Raw genomic sequence first — 20,405 nt, 5'->3', positions numbered from 1 at the left:
GCTCACAAATATACAAGTTCAATTGGTTGCAAATGTGCAAACACAGTCAAGCTGTGTTTTCACTGTCTACTCACCCACTTGTTCCCCCCGCCTCTCCCGTTAGGCCCCCCACCCTTAACCTTCACCCCTCAAGACCCTGCATTCCCAGCATTGTCAACACTGAGGCTACAGGGCATGTAGCATATTGAATCAAGCTACATGCGGGACCCCTCGTGGGGGCCGCTCTACCAGCCTTCAGTCATGTATTGTCTGCAATTAGACCTTGACTTTGACCTTCACCGTGTCTGTGAGCAATCGTAGCTCAGACGCTGAGTCTATGCGGGGTTTAGTACAGTTTTGTAAAGAGGAATGAGCGAAATGAGGATTTCTCACTTTTTTTTTTTTTAAAACCACAAACTATAATGTATTTTATTTGTTGTTTGTTCCCAAAAGTATTTTTGGGAAATACTTTTCGATCTGTTAGAGAATGACGCTCAGTGACAGAGAAATGAATTTGAATAATGCTGCCTGACCATGTAGATCCACTGCTTCTACTCCCTGTGCTGGATGTCTAGATGTCTATTATAGGTGCATTCTAATTTCAAAACAAAGGAGAGGGGCACATCCAGCCACAGCACGGCTGCAAGCCTAGACATCCAACAGAAACACAGCAAGGCCAGAAGACTGGCCATGCGTAGCGTCGTCCTTTGTATGAAGGCGCAGTACTCGCGACCCTCTGTGTAGATTTTGTAATATTTGTCCTCTGCACATTGCATCACCTGGACATCTGGTCACCGCGTGAACACCAATGTCTTCATTTCACAGATACAGCAGTGACGATGTGGCCGTAAAGTAGGTGCTGTTTGTGTTCTTTAAGTCGGACAGGGAACACAACAAAGCCTCATGTTCTGCAAGATCATTACAGGGTCACACAACAGTGGGTTGTTGTGCAGATGCATGTGACGACTGACCGAACATGGAGGGCACCCTGCAGCTGGAAGGTGGTGCAATTCCTGCAATTCAGCAAACTCTTCTAAAATGCTCAGGTCTTCAAAATAATTATGAGCACTGTAGCTTAACATTAGCCTGCTGCGTCTATTCCCAACCCAGTTATTGTGTGTTTAGCATTATTACTCTGTTGTAACAAAAATGAACCCTCTGATGCAAAGCATCACCCTACTATGAAACAGAAGAGCTTAAAATATGAAGTAAACTACCTGGGCTAAATCTCATAAATGCGTCATTTCTACAATTTCAGACGAAATCGACAATCAGCTGGTTGAGACTTAAACACAATGGGTGTGCTAACAGAATAATAGTGCAAAACATGAATAGAAATGTTAATTTGTTGCTTTCTTTTAAACTGGTGTGATTAAATTTGACACTTTGTGGATTAAAAAAAATACACTATTCAAATAGTACTTTTGCACCAAAATATTCTAAATCTCTATATATTTAAATGTTTAGCTATTAATTGAAGTTTCTCAGTTGTTTGAAAATCTGACACAGATCATCATCAATATCTATATAGTTGATACATTGTTAAAAAATATTCTGAGCTTGATTATTGTCAGATTGAACAAGGTAACTTTGAAAATCCCAGCAGTGCTGCTGGGATTTTGTCGGGAATTACTCAAATAAAAAATGGTCAATCTTCTGTCTGAATGAAAAGGAAAACAAGAAAAAAAAACATAAAATATGGTCCATTTAAAATAAAGGATGAGGAAAACAGATTGTTTCATTTACCATGCTTTATCAAAGAACAGTTAAAGGTTTCCAGAACAAAATCACAATTTTAACAGTGCCTATTTATTAGATTATTTGTACATGTATACAGGTCCTACTGTATATAAAAATATCAGACTCTGGATGCATAGGTTAATTCCAACTGTTCTGTTTTTTTGAAATAATGTGCAACCAACAAGCACAACATGGGCATCCCCTTTTCACAAAGTCAAATTTTCTTAAAAAATAAAACAAAAGCAAACTTCACTTAGCATACATTGTTTCAGTTCACAATGTCTGCTTTGTTATTTCAAGCTCCAGCTTCTCGCGCGTGGCATAACTTCTCTTAATGTCGTCCCGCTCTTCTTACTGAAACACGTTCCTCTTCCTTCACATTGCACTTTAACAAAAGCATTTCGGGTCTTTCGGTGATGAACTCCTGCACAACTGCAGATTTTTTTTGACACAAAACAAACAAACAAACAAACAAAAAAAAACGGCCAAGCTGGTAAACAATACACACAAACGCTACCTAAAACCCAAATTAAAACAAAGAGTTAGAGGCTCAAGTAGATTCAGAGAATTAAACTCTCACCACAAGGTAAGATGCTGATTGTAAGACATGTTTAGTGTCCATTTGCTGAACTTTAAACAGGAGCCCCAGTAACACGTTAACATAGGCAGCGTAAACAAATCCGCTAACTAACATTAGAGTAAATATGTTTTTTCCTCAGTGTTCAAGATATTCTTCAAGTCAAATTCAAAGTGAACTTTTTAAATTGTCAAGCTAGAAAAAGTGTCAAAGGCAAATATGTTAGATCTGAAGTAATGATTCAAAAAGAGGACCAGAGTGGCTTTGAACAGATATTTATATTATGCGTAGTCCTCAACATGAGCAAAGAATATCATGGCCAAGTTCCAGGAGAAAACTAAATCTGTAGGTTTTCCTTTAGCATTTGTGAGAAAACAAAAATGAAAACAAAGCTACATTCTCCTCTAAAGCAGTGATAGATTTGTTAGTGACATTATCATCTTTGCTGGCTAGTTCGGTTTATTTCTTTCTTTTTTGGTCTCAATTCTAAATCGACACTAAAATTGACAGAAACTGAAAAATATTTAACACAAGGCAGGATTTAAACATTTTAAGTTGAAACCTCATACACATTTGCTTTGCCACCAGAATGCAAGATGTGGCTCTGCTCTGAAAACTGAAGTATGATTCTGGCTGCTGAACATAAACGAGTAGCAGCAATGTAGTGTTATGTTAAGAAAAAACAAACAAACAAACAAAAAAACAGCTCCGGTGTTATTCCTTCACCACAGTGTACAGCTGAATTATTTCAAAAGCGGGACATAAGTTTTCTTTAAATCATCTCTGAGGGGATGCAGATGAAAATATATGTTTATTTGAGGCCAATAAATGTACTACTCCTAATTAAGTGAGATAAACTTTGCTTTCATTTGGCTAATAACAGATATCGTCTGTGAGAAGACACTATGGTTTATGCAAAGAGCATGTGTGCACAACCAAGACTATCGGATATGACTGTAGCTCATTCTGTCAGAAGTTGCTGTGTGGTCCACAGTGCTGCAGCTCATCAGGCGTGGTGGTCTGGTGATGATCTTATGTTAATCCTTCCTGATGTCCTCTTGGCCAGTTTTCCACAATAAAATCTTGTCCTTATAAGGCGATCGCAGAATCCAGCCCGTTAGGAAGACAAGCCAACGTCCCCCTCTGTTGACCCACTTACACCTTGGCACAAAGGGCAGTGGGGGGGCATGATAAAGGGGAAAAAAAGAGGGGTCAAATACGTTGCACATATTCAAGGATACCATGCATCAGCTTTCACCTGGAACTGATTCGGGTACACTAAAGCAGCAGCAGCAGCAGGCCCAGAAGAGGACAGGAGGAGGACAATAGCTACAGTTGTACAAACAAATCCCAGCTGGAATATTGGTCAAACATCAAAGCTGGAACAAAGGAGCCGGGCAGGGCGACTATCTGAGGTTGCTCGAGGGAAGCTACAGAAGCCCGTCGTCGTCAGGGAGACCTCTGGGTCTGGGTTTGCTTCAGTAAGTGAGGCGAGAGGCCTTCATGTTGTAGCAGGGCCTGTCTGTCAGGCTCCCCGTACCAGAGAACAGGGACAGGCCTTCTGCTTTCTCCAGCACAACCTCCAGCTCCTGGAAGTCCTGCAGCCGAGCCACGTCCTTGTCCTGAACAGGAAGGACAAATCGGTTGAAATAAGGAAGTTGCTGCCTTATAAAAACACCAGTGCATTAATGACAATGTTATCTTGAGAAAGGCTGGTGTAAGTTTCTCAGCTATGACCTGCCAACCTTGAAAAAAACAACGATCTTAGATTAGGACAATTTAAGTGTTTAAGGAGAGTAAAAAAGTTTTGAAATGAAGGTTGAGTTACTGCGGTAATATTACTAATGTAATAGACTTTTAGGACGCTTGCCTGTGGTTCTGTCTTTTACAATTGGATTTAAAAATACTACCTTTATCAAGCAATGTTCAGAAGAAATGGTTGACTTTTTAATCACATAATTTCAATTAGGGCTAAAACAATTAACTGTGGTGAATCGATTATTGAAATAATTGTCAACTAATTTAGTAATCTGTTAATGGCTACCTGGAGTAAAAAGACTCAAAATGAATGTCCCACTTGGTAAAAGAAGAACACATTCAGTCTTAAATTGTACAAAAGTTCTATAAGGTTTGCATTTAAAATATATTAAAGAAAACTGATAAAAATGTTATACCCAGAACTCAGGTGGTATAATTTTAGATTCACCTGGTTCAATTTTTTTGAAGTCCTATTAAAAACCTTTTGCTACCCAATTATTATCCAGAAATGAATCAACAAATTAGCTTAACACCATACTGATGCTAAGACAAGTAGAAAGGGTTAAGCTTTTCACATGCCGATGTTAGAAATATGTTTTTAGCTATAGATGGATGCTTTGCTACAAACAACCAAACGTTCAATAATGGAATGCTATTAATGCATTTCAGCCAATAAAATGTGTATTTTCTTATTTTAATGTATTTCTAATATTGTATAAAAAAAAGTCTTAAAAGATTAAATGAAAAATCTGCAGAATTTTTTTTTTATTCAATCAATCAACATAATAATCAATTGCTAAAATAATTATTAGTTGCAGCCCTAAGTTAAATACACTTCGATTTGCAGACAGAACTTTTCTTTCACAATACATGTATAGTAACGCATGAGGACATGATCCGCAGCACAGCACGTCTCTGTCGGCTGTACCTTTCTTAACATGGTGTTTGGCAGCTTGCGGATCTTCTCCACATGTTCAGCGCTGATGTCCAGCTCGCGGCAGCAGACTCTCAGGAGGGAACGGTAGGTGAGCTCCTGACGATCCAGTTCTACTTCGATGAAGTCGTTCTCCCGTGCATTTGGGTTCTGGATTCGAACCTTCAGAACCAACTCTAAAAGAAAAGAGCGAGCGATACCTCCTTATTACATGCAGAATATGGCTTATTTAACAGACACAATGGGATCTCAGGATTACTGAGTCACCAGTTTATTATCGTCGTGTAATAAAACAAAGCGACCTTGTCGGACCAGATAAACTTCTCTGCATATTTGTTTCTATGGTAGGGGTCAGAGGTCACATTAGGTGATGTTACACCCACTTAGAGCCTTTTCTGCTTCAACAAGTTGGATGCTGTATATGCTGATTCAGTATTTTGTTCATATTAAGACGAAACAACAAACAAGTAGTGGCTTAACCCACCTTGTACATTAACAGGAAAGGTGCTGGTGAAAAAGAAAGGCTGAAACGCTGGCATGGGCCCATTGGCCTGGTTGTAGCTCAGCTGCTGTGGAATAGACTGCTGCCGGCTCATGGTGGGGTTCGCGCCGGCCACCGGAGCCTGAACCTGTGTGCCGCCGCCGCCACCGCCGCCGGTCAAGCTTGGGCGCGGCGAGGCCAGCGGAGGCGAGCTCACAGTACCGTTGTGGGCCACCATGTGAGAGTAGTCGGCATGGTTGACCAGGTGAGGCTCCACCGAGAGGTCAATAGGCACCGTGTGGTTCACAACAGTGTGGCTGTGGGACGAGGCCATGCTGGCCGACACGCCGTTTTGCTCAGGCACAGGAATGAATTCAGCGGCTGGAGGTTGGCTGTGATTGACGACGGGGTTTGGTGAAGGGGCGGGCCCGTCGCACACCATGCTCTGGGGTTTCTGGAGCTCGTCGGTGGAGGACAGTGAGGCCGAATCGCTCTGCGTGTCTTCGGTGTAATCTCTAGAGCCGTTCTGTGTGAGGGGCTGGGTTTGGAGGATCTCTGACTTATTGTCCATCTTGGAATACATGAAGGGAGGGTTGGAGAGGTAATTTGGGATGATTGGTAACTCAGGCTCCTTCACCTCAGGCACTTCCTCCACCTCAACTATGGAAGTGCACAGACAATCATTATTTATTAAAGGGTTGGCATAATGACAAAGACGATACTTTAATAGACATATTTACTCAAATAATGGCATGGGGTTTAACTGAACATAGCAAAAATGGAACATGACAAGAGCAAGAAGAACATAAAAAAAGATATAACCTCCCAAGAGTCTCTTGATCTCTGGTTTAGATGTAAGCTGAGAGGCGAGCTCCTCTTTAGCCGTGAGGATTTCTTTGTCCGCTCCACAACTGAGTAAGTAGGACACGATGTGCTTATGGTTCCTCTTGCAAGCCCAGTGCAGGCATGTCCTGGTGGAAGAAATCGAAAAGCAAAACTGCTTATTCCATCCGTTCATGCTCTGCAGCTTCTTTGTTAAACAATCTAAGAAAAATATGTCTACATTTATCATTTAAAAACAAACATGCTGCTGTTTAGACCATGAAACCTGAAAATCTAATATATCCAGATGGTGCAGTGTAGACGAGCTATCTCTAAACTGAAACTAAAAGCGTCACGTTTAATTAAACAACAACAAAAAAAAGCTCGCATTGTAATGCCAACCATTCTTTCCAATCTGGAAAGAATTCATTAACTCGAGGTATTTTTAGCATTATGCTATACAAAAATCTAAGATAAATATTATACATTTTCTTTCAAGTAAAATTTCCTAATCCTTTGGGATTATTGGTAAACATTGTGTAGTTTACCAGAGGTGTTTGAGAACGCTCTATAATTTGATCATTTATATTGTAACACAATAATGGGAGCCACATTTTTGGTAAACTTTTTGTTTTGCACAATAAGTTGTTTCATTTAGAATTTGGTCATCAGAACCTTTTTTTTTAAACTGTAATACAGCTTCTCAGACAATTGGGAAAATTCAGAGGATCAAGTAAAAATAAATAAATAAAACTTAACAAAGAAATGCTAATGTTATGGCCACACTCTTGGCTATTGACTGCTGTCACAAAGGTTCACTCCTAAAGAAGCTGGTTGGTAGTAGTGTGATAAAAAAGGTGCACAAACGGGGACATTCGAGGGTTTAGGGGGAGATTTACAAGACTTGCACTGCTGCAGGGGTTTCAAGAACCACCACACACAGACGTATCCAGGATACGAGCTTCAGCTGTGGCATCCCTTGCGTCAAGTCTCTCTCTCTCTCTCACACACACACACGCACACACACACACACACACACACACACACGTCTTATCAGGACTAAAGAGCTGTAATTTACTGTAGCTATTAAATTTTAATCTACCCTGATTAAGGTGCAGTGTGAATTATGCAAGTGTCAGAGGTCACCACAATACCCACTGTTAAATAGATACAAATCTGCAGTACAAGACAACATTGTCCTACATGTTTCAAAAATGTCCTCCCCGAGACACTCCCACATGTGCCAGCTTGGTAACTAAAAAGTTACTGCGAACACTGCTTATGTAATTGTCTGATTATATGAGAAAGTAACTTCTACGTTTCTATTATCTGTAATCTATAACAACTGCAATTAAAAGAAAAACAAATGCTAGCAATAGGATTCCGTCTAATAAATATTTTAAATGAATTTGAACATTTTTCATTTTAATTGCTGAAATAAAATGTTTAATCTAATTTATTGAAATGCACCTGATACCATATTCGATCCAGAGTCTTTGTAGAATGGGTGTCCACCTCCAGCTCTCAAGAACCAGTTTAACATGCGGCTCTCCTTTAACTCAATCTCAACATGTCAAAGTTCTGCAGAGGCCTGGTAATGAGCCATTTTTTTTTTTTTTTTTTTTTTTTGATTCAGGTGGGTTGAACCAGAGAGAAAACATAAATGACACCAGCCCCACTTGAACATGCTATCCTTTTGGATCCGTTGTGATAGTTTTACTGTAGAAAATAATATATTTGAAGTCATGCATCCTTATAAAAGCAACACTGGGATCCAGAGTGATAAAGGGCATTTCGACAGACTCGGAGCTCTACGGGTCGGAGAAGCAAAAGGGGCAAGGCTTACTGGTTAACAGGCTTAGTCTAATAGGATAACGCTGACCATTTTTTATCCCTACAACGACGCACTTGGCTCAGTGACTCCTACGAGGGTTTCAATTGGTGGAGCTAAGCACAAAAAAAGTCAGTCACAAACTGTGGTAATTTACTAGAAACACTTACCACCCGTTGATCTCGTTCTGTGAATTAACATTCACCCCGCTCTCCACCAGCGACCGCACTTCGTCGATATCCCCGATGGCAGACGCTTCTCTCAGTCGCTCCTGTAATTCTTTATCCAACGAAGTCGTGGACATTTTGGCACAAGCAGCTAGCGGAGTGAGACCATAGGACGGCAAAAGTGGCTCGCCAATAATATGGTCTTACACTGTGTTCGCTAGTAATGCCCGCACAGGTCCCGCTGAGAGACTGGTCAGCTAACCGGCTAACCTTACCTACTAATGGCTAGCTTGACAGGGGATGCTAGCTTGTGACAACAAATAGCTTCGGCTAACGTAACTTCGTTTTGAAGAGTACTTCAAATCCTCAGACTGGAGTTAAACCCTCAACATTCAAATATGGTGTTAGTTCATGTCATACTACCAATGACTGTACCCTGCCCGGGTCATTCAGACAGTAGTGACGGTGTCCTGTCAGTCTCAAACACCCACCGCCTGTTCGTCGAGTCGGAGGGGTTAGGATGTGACAACATTATGCACCCAGGTATTTGGTTCCACTTTCTCATATTTTAGCTCAACTTACTGTTGTTACATTAATCTTTATTGATATTTTTCACAACTTTGTCTGCTTAACAAATAAATCCGATCTTTAAAAAAACAAAACGAGTTAAATTAGCCTATTAAAACTACACGTGTATAGGTATCTTTTTAATGCATTATTTTAAAAATCTGTGAATTATTTTAAATGAATGCCTACAGCATTCACACTAATAAAACACATGTAAATAAATATTACGGATTATTGTAATGTTTATTACAATCTAATAAAGGTACATGACTATTGCATCTCCAAAATGTGACCAGTAGAGGGAAATAAATATCCACAGCGCAGCCGCCATCCTAGATCTGATATAACATAATCAGGTTTTGTTGTTGTTCTTTGATAATTAGAAACAGTAAGAGACGATCATTCCTATCCATCAGCATCTAGAATAACTCTGAAAAGCCTTGCATAAGCTACAACATTTGATTTTCCTATGATATCAATAAAGTGTGATTGACAGTCAACCAATTACTATCAATTTTTCCAGGGCACAGACTTAAAAATGTAGGCTATGTATTGTGATGATAAACCTTTTTGAAGGTGCTCTAAAGAGTAAGCACTAACTACCAAATAGTCAAACTAACCAGTCAAGGTCATAATTTTGATATAGAATAGATAAAGAAGGGTATAATTTGATCATTTACTTTAGAAACTAAACCCTTACTTTAAGGCGAAACTGACCCAAAGTCATGCCACAGCAATTAATTCAGATTTAAGTCTGAACTTTGACAAGGTCATTTTTAAAAATGTTGAAAGTCTTTTCATATTTGTCCTAAAATGAACACGAAGTTAATAAATTAACTATATGTTATTTAAGTTCTAAATGAGTCATTGAATTGAAATGTTTGTAGATTCCAAAGCCCTGTAACATTTTAGTCTGATATGTCATTGAATTTTTTCCTCATCTCTTCCGCAGTTTTGTTTGCCTATATGATGCTGCTTTTTGATGTATTTTAGCCTATTTTATGTTTTCAGAAAGGTTTTATGATCTCTTGATTGATTCTACAAATCAGACAGTATTCAGGTTCAGTCAGTTCCATTCATGCTGTAAACAGCTTACCTTATTTGGTTCATTGTTGACGTTGAAACAAGCAAATATGGTAAGCTGTGTTCTCTAAACTGGACTTGAAGTTTCAAAATTACATTTTGTGTGTACTCTTGTCATGGTTTCATATGCTCTGAAACATTAAGTATAAAAAGCAATAATAACAATAGAAGAAGAAATCTGCAAGATGCTAAATAAATAAATAAATAAATAATTGCACAGTTTATAAGACATTTGCTCACAACAGTGGGACCATGCGTGGGACTTCACTGAACTCTGCATCCGTTTTTGCTTCCGGTTCAGACTGACCTTTTCGTAGACAAGCGGTGAGCGGGCGTTTTTGCTGCTACAGCGTCTGCCATTTTGGTTAGAACTACTTAGCGTTGTATTTGGAATAAATAGGCTCCTCGGGATACACAGCGGTACTCCAGGAGAAGGCACCGCAGTTCTATCAAAATGCTGTCTGCAGCCCAGTTACTCGATGAGTTAATGGGCAGAGACAGAAACTTGGCCCCTGATGAGAAGCGCTCCAACGTGCGATGGGATGACGAGAGCGTAAGTTAGCATGTAGCTAACCTTAGCTTCGAAAATGTGATGAGCTAACATTTTTTTAGGCAATGCGTGATGTCTAGCATCATGTCTTATATGGTTTGGGACTCGACTGGCTTCTTCATCTGGGATTTTCGCTTTAAGTTTAATTTAAAACGTTCTTTTCTAATTAAGTCTTAGGAGACACTGCGGTATAGGTACGCATGTTAGCGGTTTTAACGTGAAATTGCTAACGGTTAAGCTAGGCTAGGCCAGTGGATCACAATGAAGGATGGCAATGCTCTCGTTAGAACAAGGTTTTTAAAGCCTCAAGGCACCCGAGAGATACTTTTAAATGTGTCATAATCAAGTTTTGTCAGATTAGACACTTTTCTCAAATATGTGCTCTTCGAATAAGTAACTTTAAGTCTTATGTCTTGAAAGAAATTTCTAAGTGTTAAGATCACGTGTAGGTTTAAAATGAGAGCTACCGCTAAAGTTTGTTGGTAGTTTGTTTCCCTCGTTTTACACTGAAACCAGTGAGAAGTTGTTATCCAAGTCGCAGAAAATGTTTGGCATGTTGCTCTAAAACCTCAAACAAAAATGTGTTTAGTTTTTCAGATGTTAAAATGAACTGGCTTGTTACGGTGTTTTATTCAAATAACCAAATTATATGTTTTATAAAAATATATATATATTTTATAAAAAAAAATCAGTGACTGAGATTGTTATGCCAGGAAATAAAAAGAATATATGTATTTTTTTTTTTAAATTCTGATTTGTTTTTGCTACATGGATATTTCACATCTCTAAATTATAGATGTAGTTTATTTGAAAATAATAAATCTACACTTCAAGCTAATTTTGGCACATTAGCGTTGCATCACTCTAATTAAAAATGGATAACAAATCATTTGATACATTTTGTATTTTAAAGAAGCCAAATAAAGTTGCATCTTTGAGGCAGTGGTGCGGGTTTTAGCATAATCAAGCAATTGGAGCAAAAAAGGGAAGACGCAGACTAGTTCCTTTTCCGACCTAAAGAATCTGCTGATTCTTATTTTCTTTAATATGGTCAGAGAAAAATATAGTATTATTGTTGGTGACATTTGATGCAAAAACACTGACATCTGAATTGATTTGGAGTAAAGTTGACTTTATTTTTGTTTGTGTATTGAATGGTACAAGTCAAAAGTGTGCACTTCTCCTTCCGTGTGCTTGCACTGATTATGCTTAAGAGATGTCCGAAATAGTTTTCGACTTGAATGAATGAAAACCTCGATTTTCAGAGTTTTACAATTCTTCATGAATAGTTCTTAGAATATAAACTTAGGGGGGGGGGGAAAAACGTTTTATATTTCTGTTTTTCTCTTTAGGTTTGTCGATACTATCTGTGTGGCTTCTGCCCCGCGGAGCTGTTCACAAACACACGCTCTGACTTGGGTAAGGGCCTAAAGAAAGAATAATAATAATTGAATACTGTAATAATGTAGTGTAATGAGGCATTTCTGTTTTGTTCCAGGTCCTTGTGAGAAAATCCATGATGAAAATCTAAGGAAACTGTAAGTTCTGCTGAAGATTTTAGTATTTTTTATTTATTTATTTATTTATTTTTTCCAGTTGGGTGTTTTGACCTGATAAATTTCTTTCTTGCCACAGGTACGAGAAAAGCTCTCGGTTTATGAAAGAAGGCTACGAGCGAGAATTCCTGCGGTATCTGCAGTCTCTCCTGGCGGAAGTGGAGCGGCGGATTCGTAGAGGACATGCTCGACTTGCGCTCTCTCAAGCTCAGCAAAATGCAGGGGTTTGTAATTTTGTCATAATTTTTTTTTTCACACAAATATGCGGTTTTACCTACTGTGGAAAAAAAAAACCCCACGGGAAAACAAATTCACTGTTTGCATGAGATATTGCGGTTTTATTCCCTCAGGGCCCGGGTCCATCTGGAAAGAATGAAGAGAAAGTTAAAGTTCTGACAGAGAAGATAGAAGACCTGGTTTTACAGGTTTGCAACTAATTTGTTGATAAAATAGAATTGTAATAGATTACCAAGATTTCCCGTTTTCTCGGCTAATAAACTGCAACATGGGTTTTCTCTTCCTCAGATTGAGGAACTGGGGTCGGAGGGCCGTGTGGAGGAGGCTCAGGGAATGATGAAGCTGGTGGAGCAGCTGAAGGAGGAGAGGGAGATGCTGAGCTCCACCCCCTCGGTGAGTCAGCTAACACCAGCTAATCGGCCTACCGATGCAGCTCAAGATAGTAGGTGTTGCTTGTGTAACACCGTTTGTTTCCAAACAAGAGTTTATCCTACGATGTGCTGAAATACATCAATCCAAAACGAATTACGTTTTTATTAATTATGGGGTAAAACTAATATTTTGCTCTTTTTTTTTTCTTCTTTTTTTTCTTTTTTAAGACTATTGAGAGCTTTGCTGCTCAGGAGAAACAGATGGAGGTGTGTGAGGTGTGTGGGGCCTTCCTCATCGTGGGTGACGCACAGTCCCGGGTGGATGATCACTTAATGGGCAAACAACACATGGGCTACGCTAAGATAAAGTCTACTGTAGAGGAGCTTAAGGTAACATTATGAAATGCCTAAGAGAAGTAATTTGGATGCTTTTGGTTTCGACTTTCACCCAATTGGGAATTTGTGTCCTCAGGAAAAACTCCGACGTCGCTCTGAGGACCCTCCAGGCGAGAGCCCTACTGTCAAACGGGACCGAGAAGAGCGAGAGCGCGAGAGGGAGGAGCGGGAGAAGAAGCGCAAAGAGGAGGAAGAGAAGGAGAAGGAGAAGGAGCGGGAAAAGGAGAAGGAACGGGAGAAAGAGAGAGAGCGGGAGCGCGAGAGGGAGCGAGACAGGGAAAGGGAGCGAGAGCGGGACCGCGACAGACGGGCGAGGCGAAGCCACTCCAACAGCCGCCACTCCAGCCGAACGTCGGACAAGAGGCGGAGCAGATCCCGCGACCGCCGGAGGTCTAGAAGCCGAGAGCGGGACAGGGAACGGAAGCGCAGCCGGTATGGTCGATTATTTATTTTTTTTCTTCTTCTTTTTCTCTATATCTACAATCAGCTAAGAAATAGGATTAACATTTTCAGTTGGATGAATTATTTCACTCTTATAAAAAGATATTTAGCATCAAGAAAAGGATTTTAGAACAATACTTTTGACTGTTTCCCCTCACCTCCCCAACAACAGACTTTAAACTATAATAAAATTAGAATTTACAGAAAATCTGAAAACTGGCGTGACGAAATCAGTTAACGTTTGCCATCTCAAAGCAACTGTAGGAAGACTTGCTTACATTACGTGCTTCGATATGTCTCACTTCAAATTGAGTGTGTGAAAATCTGTTTTTCTTCAACTCGTTCTCCCTCTTTCTTCAGGAGTCGTGACAGAGAGAGGAGGCGCAGTCGCGAGCGATCCGACAGAAAACGTCGCTCCCGCAGCCGCGACAAGAGGAGGTCGCGTAGCTCAGAGCGCAAGTCCCACCGCCATCGCAGCCGGAGCCGCAGCAAGGACAGAGAAAGAGACAGGGACAAGGACAAGGATAGAGACAGAAACAGAGACAAAGGAAGGGACAAAGACAAAGAGCGGTCATCAAAAGAAAAAGGTAGGAACCTGTTTTCCTCAGCTCGAAAAGCACCAGACTGAAGATTTTTGTCATCCAGTTCTTGGTAGAAAGAGAAAAACGATAAATCCTGCAAACAGAAATAATTGAGCTAGTTTTAATCCATCATGCAATTAAACATCTGCAAAGATCAAAAACAGCTTATTGGAGTCTGAGCTTGTGCTAATTCCCCCAGAAGAATAATTAAACGTATGGAAGAGATAGAAAGCTGGTAGAGACTTAAGCCCAGTAGTAATAAAAATCCTACTTTTCAGGTTTACATTTGTGAGAAAAAAAACCGTATATATAGTTTCACTTCTACTTGTACGTTATGTTCTACTTTGTTTTGGCCTGAATAACAGGCTTTTTCAGCGAGTTTTTTTCAGACTGTAATAATTGGTCAACCGCTGAATATCTGTACCGTTTTGTCAGACCGTAAGGCGACAGAGGAGAAGAGCAGCTCAAAGAAAGAAAGCGACGCGGCCACCGTTAAGGCTTCGTCGGAGCCGGAACCGATGCAGACCGAGGCTGCCGCCTCCTCCTCCCCCCCTCTGCTTAACGGCCAGCAAGAGCTCCTCCAATCTGAAGGTGACACTCAGTCCAATTAAAACTGATCTGATAGGACCTCAGATCAGGCTCAGGTAAGTGCGTCCTCCTCTTCACTCCCCCTGGCTCTCGACCTTCCCTCTCACACTCTCTCCCCTTTCCTTCAGCCGTCCTACCTCCCTTCCACCCCTCCCTCTCTGCCCCTTCCGTTTCCCACGCTGTTTGTTTCAGTTCAATGCCTATGATTTTGTTTTCCTTTCCTTTTTTTTTTTTTTTTTTGTCGTATGTACTATATGCAAATATCTTTATCCTGTTTTTGATTAGTGCATCGTAAGTATGCACTGAAGATGAAGGACTAGGCCCGATGAATGAGAAGAAAGTAGAAAACATTCACACAAAGCCAAGAGGGAAAGGCCAGTGTAGCCCTGAGCAAACATGCCCAGAGGTACCCCTCGTTTTGTATCGGTTTTTGATCCTTGCAGATGTTTAATTTCACTCTGTGGAAGAAATGACAGATCCAGTCACATTTCTCTAGCTGTATATACATGTTTTTACCTTTTTTTTATTATTAATATTACTTTTCATTACATTTTTTTTCTTACTCTGAAACAGGAAAACATAGTAATTGCTGTTTTGTCCATTCAGGGAGGAAATTAAGTGGCTGTGTTTTCTACATGTTCAGATTTTACCTTTGGGAGTTTGCCCATTTTCCAGCTTACTGTGCCTGATAATGCCATGCACTGTGTTTTTTTTTTTTTTTTTTCGGGAGGATACGGTGGGGGGGTATAGCACCTGAGGGGGGGGGTCTTAACAACACTAACTGGAGGTGTAGGGTTTATCGGATGAATTGCAGCTGACTTCTATACCTCACACAGCGTTGGTGTTGTGAGCGAGACCCACATGAGAAAAAGGGCAAATTAAAAATCTTGGATACTCTCTGACTGTCAAACTGTGCAGGTACTCACCCCAGGTACTCCTTTCTCTACCCACATCCATTTCTGAATGCTGTTGCCTGTTTAAAAAAAAAAACAAAAAAAAAAACAACTAGCTACTTCTTTTAGAACATGTATCCATCGTGTGTATATTTTTAATTGTCTGATTTGCTGCTGTATTTGGTAACACGTTGGGGGAAGAAGAGTTATTTGAATGAATAATCTGAGACGACCTTCATGTCCTTTTGCCATTGGCTGAAATTGCCGCAGACGTGTCCGCAGTATTATTATTATTATGCTCAAATTCTCCAACATGTCAGGCATATTTCCACTTTGGCGAAAGGAATATTATATAGGTTTGTCTTTAAAATAATGCTAAGTTTTTATAAATGTAAAGCAGGTGAAATATACCAAAGTAGCCAAATGTATTCGACACCTGCAGTGTTTATGCAAGAAATCTAAACTGTTATTTGGTTTATAGTTTGTTAATGGGACCATCTTTTTTTTTTTTTTCCCACCAAAAAAAAAAAAAAAAAAAATTACCATATTTGAGCAGCAGATAAACATTTGCCTGCGTAGCTTGTTGTCTTTGCTACAAGCCCATGTCGTGGGACCCTTGCTAACGTTGTTTGTTGTGGCCGTTTTGCTCTGCAGGGGAAGCTGGAATGTCTTGAGGAGGAAGAAACTGAAGAGCACGCCCACCTTTACCCTGAACCTGACTTCGCTGCTTACAAACAAGGTGAACCACAGATGTGTAGGGGGTTATTTAATAAATAACCATGAAATGATATATCTCAATGAGGAGAGAGGGTTAATACTTTGATTTTAGTTTTTTTTTTTTTTGTTTAATTGGCTTGGATAAAAGGCAGTTGTGGTTCATCTCATATTCATCTGATTCACTGGTAATAGATGAAAGCCAGATATCACGTGGAAAGTGTAGAAAAAGTTCTTAATGGGCTCTTTTTGTTTTGTTTTTGTTGAAAATCTTTACACGTCCTATGTTTCTTGGCATTTAGTGGAAATTGAATAAAAACAGTGCTCGTGGTTTGTACTCATTTTGTCAGGTTCTACTTCTTCTCCTGACCTCTTTTTTTTTTTTTTTTTAAAAAAACCTCAATTAAAAGCGTATGTACAATGTAAGATCCTTGACAGGGAGTGTTTCTTTCCTCCTCCACTTTGAGCTCATGGCTATTGCTCTTGTCCCATAAATGTAAAATATTTTGATTTTAATTCTCTTCTGAAGCTCTTCATCATTAAAGATTTGTTTAAATTTCGCCTTGCTTTTAATGTACATGTTGTCATGTTAAATTAAAAGGTAAAATCTTGTCTTGTTTTTTTTTTTTTTTTTTTTTTTGGGGGGGGGGGGGGATTTTTTTCTTTGTGATGAATTCTATATTTGATAGATGTTTTGAAATATGCTTGGTAAGACAGGAAAAGAATACAAATGTGGCGATACGCCAAGTGCATCCGGTACCACTACCAGCAGTAAGCAGACCCAATTACTTGAAGGTGAAGAAGCTGATGAAGAAGACTGGTTCAAGAAATGAATGAGCATAATGGACAACTCTGGGCATCCTCTTTCAATAAAACGGTATGTTTCCAGTCAGAGGCTTCACCAGGGCCGCTGCAACACCGACTGCTACAGGAGGTCAATTTGCCCACTGCCATCACCATCCTTGAGGAACCTTGGATAACAGGGGTTGCAACATTTAATTTCACTTTTGGATTTATAAAGCATTTTACAATTGAAATTAACATTTGGTCAATTTCAACGAGTCCTTTTAAGTTTGCTGAATCTTCCAACTAATGGATTTAAAAGGGTTGTGAGATTTTATTTTTTTTTTTTTGCTTTAATTTGTTGGTTTTATCTAGCAACAGTGATGCAAACCTCTATGTTTTAGTATAAAACATACATATGTAAACATACAACTTGGGCTATAAGATCAATCTGATTTTCAGCAAGATAAAAATCCTCAGCAGGCAACCAGGATGGTTTAATTTTGGAAAATGTGTGCATTTCTTTACACCGTTAACCATATAAACTAGTCTTTCCACTAATTTCAGCATTCTGGTTATGTTGTGATTAATTACAATCATTTCTGAAAATATTTGAATTCAGGTGTGACTAGTATAACAGACCACAAACCCAGCTGTCATGACTTCTTCAAAAATGATGGCCATAATTAAAGTTCAATCTGACATTCATCCTGTTCCAAAACAGGCATTAAACATATAACTAAGTTTTTTTTTTTTTTTGTCTCTTAATGGTCATTCCAGACAATGCTGAGCATATATTTTGTTAAGCCTAACTAAGGTAAATGTGTAAAACCACTTGCAGAGAGCTCTGTCTTTATTTTTAATAGAAAAAAAAAACATGCTGATGTGCTACAGACTGAAGAAAGCGAAATTTCTCTTTGATTTTAGAGGCTCCAGGCAGCTGGTCAGACGACCCCTAGAAACGGCATTATCCTCTGTGAGGCACAGTCCTGCTATTGGAATGGCTCGGCACAGTCCTGCTATTGGAATGGCTCATCCTCGTATTGGGCATATTTGACATACACTCGGAGTCATGAATCGTAATACATCAACATTCTTAAATAGTTTATGCTCCCTCGTGCTGTAGAGGAAGTTCCTATAAAAAAAAAAAAAACTTTTAAGCATCACTGACCTACAGGCATGCCGTCAGCATTTTGGGTCCTTATTAACATTATGGCATTTCGTCAGTCTTCAGACTATAATGGAAAATTCTCTGTTTCTGAGGCAAAAAACCAGAGGAATGTCAGTGTGCTCCAGTTGCTCTGGCATACCTGTTTATAAATCCCAGAGGTCAGTTCTCCCCTGGTAACGCAGGTTTGAAGCTGTTCACAGAAAGTGTTTAGAGAAACATTAGTTCTGACAATTTAAAGTATTTTTACAGTTTCTGCAGATGGGTATATATATATTTTCCCACCCATCTCCTTTTTTGGTCAGGCACTTAATGAAACGTATTACACATAATATAACGTGTGCGCTAAATTTTAAATATTGCATTCTGAATTTTGGAGGTTTTGATGCGCTGCAATGAGGTTTTGCATCTCAAATTTAAGAAACGTAAGGTGAATTTTATGCTCTTCGATTACTTAACAGTAGGGGGCGCTATGTACCTGTTTTTAATTGAGATTCCTCACCGAGCTGACAGTAGCATCAGCCTCAGAAGTGTAGAGAAGGAATGTGTTTGTGTATGTCTTGTCTTTTATTTTGTGCATGTTCACACTGGAACTGAGAAAAAAAAAAACCCTTTGAGGATAGCAACTCCTTTCTGCAGTCTCACACTCAGGCAACATTAATGTCCCGCTCTACAACACCCAGTCTGCACATGTCATTAGCAAAGCAGAATTTCCCCAGGGTGAGAGTTGCAGCTACAGGACAAAAAAAAAAAAAGAGAGAGAGAAGAAGAGGATAGAAACAATAGGGAGATAGTAAGCTGGGGAGGCAGGAGAAACCAAAATGTGACAGGAAAAGAGAGCATGGAAAGTGAGAGTTTAATGGGATGCTAAAAAAAAAAAAAACTCAACCAAAGAAGAATGCCTTTGGATTCTCTAGTGTGATGTTGCAGAGAAATGCAGTGACTCTCAAGCAAAGTTTAAAAGACGAGAGCAGCACAGAGGTTATTCAGGAGAAGGGAACTCATCAGGACTTTTAGCTCGCTGTCTGATTAATAACCAGAACGGTTTTACTTGCTAACAGCTCATGTCAGTTGCCACTCAGGTTGAGATGAGGCAGAATAATTTCTCTGCCATTTGAACTGAACTCAAGTGTCATGCCCCGAAAGCTGCTTGACCAATTTTTTTTTTTCTCTTTTGCCAAATCAGATGTTCAACACCAATTGTTTCTCACTATTCGCAAATGAATACAACCTAAAAACGGTTTTAATCTCTAAGGTGACAGATGTCAAAGGAAACATGACAAAACTGCAGAGCAGAAAATAGGCGTGTCCTTTTCACTAAAGTCTTAAACATCTGTGCTTTATGGAAGAGCGACCAATGCATGAAAATACATGCATTTTACAAATCACCACAGGAATGAAAATGAAAAACCTAACAGTAAACTTCTCCCAATACAAAGTTAACTACAGCTGGGAGATGTTAAGTTTTTTTTTTTGTTTTTTTTTTGTTTTCTAAGCAGACGTGGAAGAACCTTGGATATTTTAATAACTTTAGGGATTATAATAGACAGTGACTTCACCGCTGCAGAAAGTTGTGGAACCTGTTGTCTCAGCAGATGGCGTCACCTCAAGAATGAAGCCAGAATCAACGAGCTGTCTTTTTTTATTTCTCTCTCTCTCTCTCTCTCTCTCTCTCTCTCTCTCTCTCTCTCTCTCTCTCTCTCTCTCTCTCTTACTGACCATCTCCTCCTTTGTACTATCTCTGTTTTGCTTGGCCCCATCTTGTGTCCTGCAGTGTTAGCAGTTCTGGCTCTGGAAGAGGAATGCAGTCACTTTGAGAGTTCAGGCCTCCCAGCTGAGCTTTAAAACCTGTCTGTGTGAACTGAAACTCGTTCTCTCTGCTCATCCTCTGAAATCGCCACCAGAAATAGTGGGGAGGAGGATTGAATGGTGTAAAGTAGTGGAAGAAAGAAATGTTTTCAGAAACTCGACATTGTATTGTTGTTATTATTGTTTTTGTGTTAGACGCGTCATCATAAATTGGATAATGCACTGGGTGTCTGGTGAGCATTTTTGATTTACGTCAGATTTCAGAAAATAAAGTTGGCAAAGGGGTGGGACAAGTAATATAAAAGCTTTTAGGTTGAGGCTTTTTATGGGGAAATTGCAGCATGTGGTATGTGGATGAAATCACTTTCGCCACAAAAGG

The 20,405-nt window shown here is 39.6% G+C and overlaps 2 protein-coding genes across 2 annotated transcripts; one reads left to right on the top strand and one right to left on the bottom strand.

Moving 5' to 3' along the window:
- Positions 1 to 1,712: 1,712 nt before the first annotated feature.
- Positions 1,713 to 8,812, bottom strand: ankrd40 (ankyrin repeat domain 40). Its single transcript, XM_015010974.2, has 5 exons — positions 8,293 to 8,812; positions 6,292 to 6,440; positions 5,473 to 6,129; positions 4,983 to 5,164; positions 1,713 to 3,918 (listed from the first exon to the last, which is right to left on the bottom strand). The coding sequence occupies exons 1-5, from the start codon at positions 8,424 to 8,426 to the stop codon at positions 3,775 to 3,777; spliced, it is 1,266 nt and encodes a 421-aa protein (XP_014866460.1). The 5' UTR covers positions 8,427 to 8,812; the 3' UTR covers positions 1,713 to 3,774.
- Positions 8,813 to 10,228: 1,416 nt separating this feature from the next.
- On the top strand, positions 10,229 to 16,350 carry luc7l3 (LUC7-like 3 pre-mRNA splicing factor). The gene is made up of 11 exons (XM_015010964.2): positions 10,229 to 10,492; positions 11,842 to 11,908; positions 11,988 to 12,027; positions 12,125 to 12,269; positions 12,396 to 12,470; positions 12,571 to 12,675; positions 12,882 to 13,043; positions 13,126 to 13,481; positions 13,851 to 14,077; positions 14,507 to 14,715; positions 16,207 to 16,350. The coding sequence occupies exons 1-10, from the start codon at positions 10,394 to 10,396 to the stop codon at positions 14,680 to 14,682; spliced, it is 1,452 nt and encodes a 483-aa protein (XP_014866450.2). The 5' UTR covers positions 10,229 to 10,393; the 3' UTR covers positions 14,683 to 14,715; positions 16,207 to 16,350.
- Positions 16,351 to 20,405: the final 4,055 nt, after the last annotated feature.

The sequence above is a fragment of the Poecilia mexicana genome, unplaced genomic scaffold (genome assembly GCF_051168715.1).
Source record: "Poecilia mexicana isolate PSO_F unplaced genomic scaffold, ASM5116871v1 scaffold_8, whole genome shotgun sequence".
In the NCBI taxonomy this organism is placed as follows: Eukaryota; Metazoa; Chordata; class Actinopteri; order Cyprinodontiformes; family Poeciliidae; genus Poecilia; species Poecilia mexicana.
This window is presented reverse-complemented; position numbering and strand designations above follow the sequence as displayed.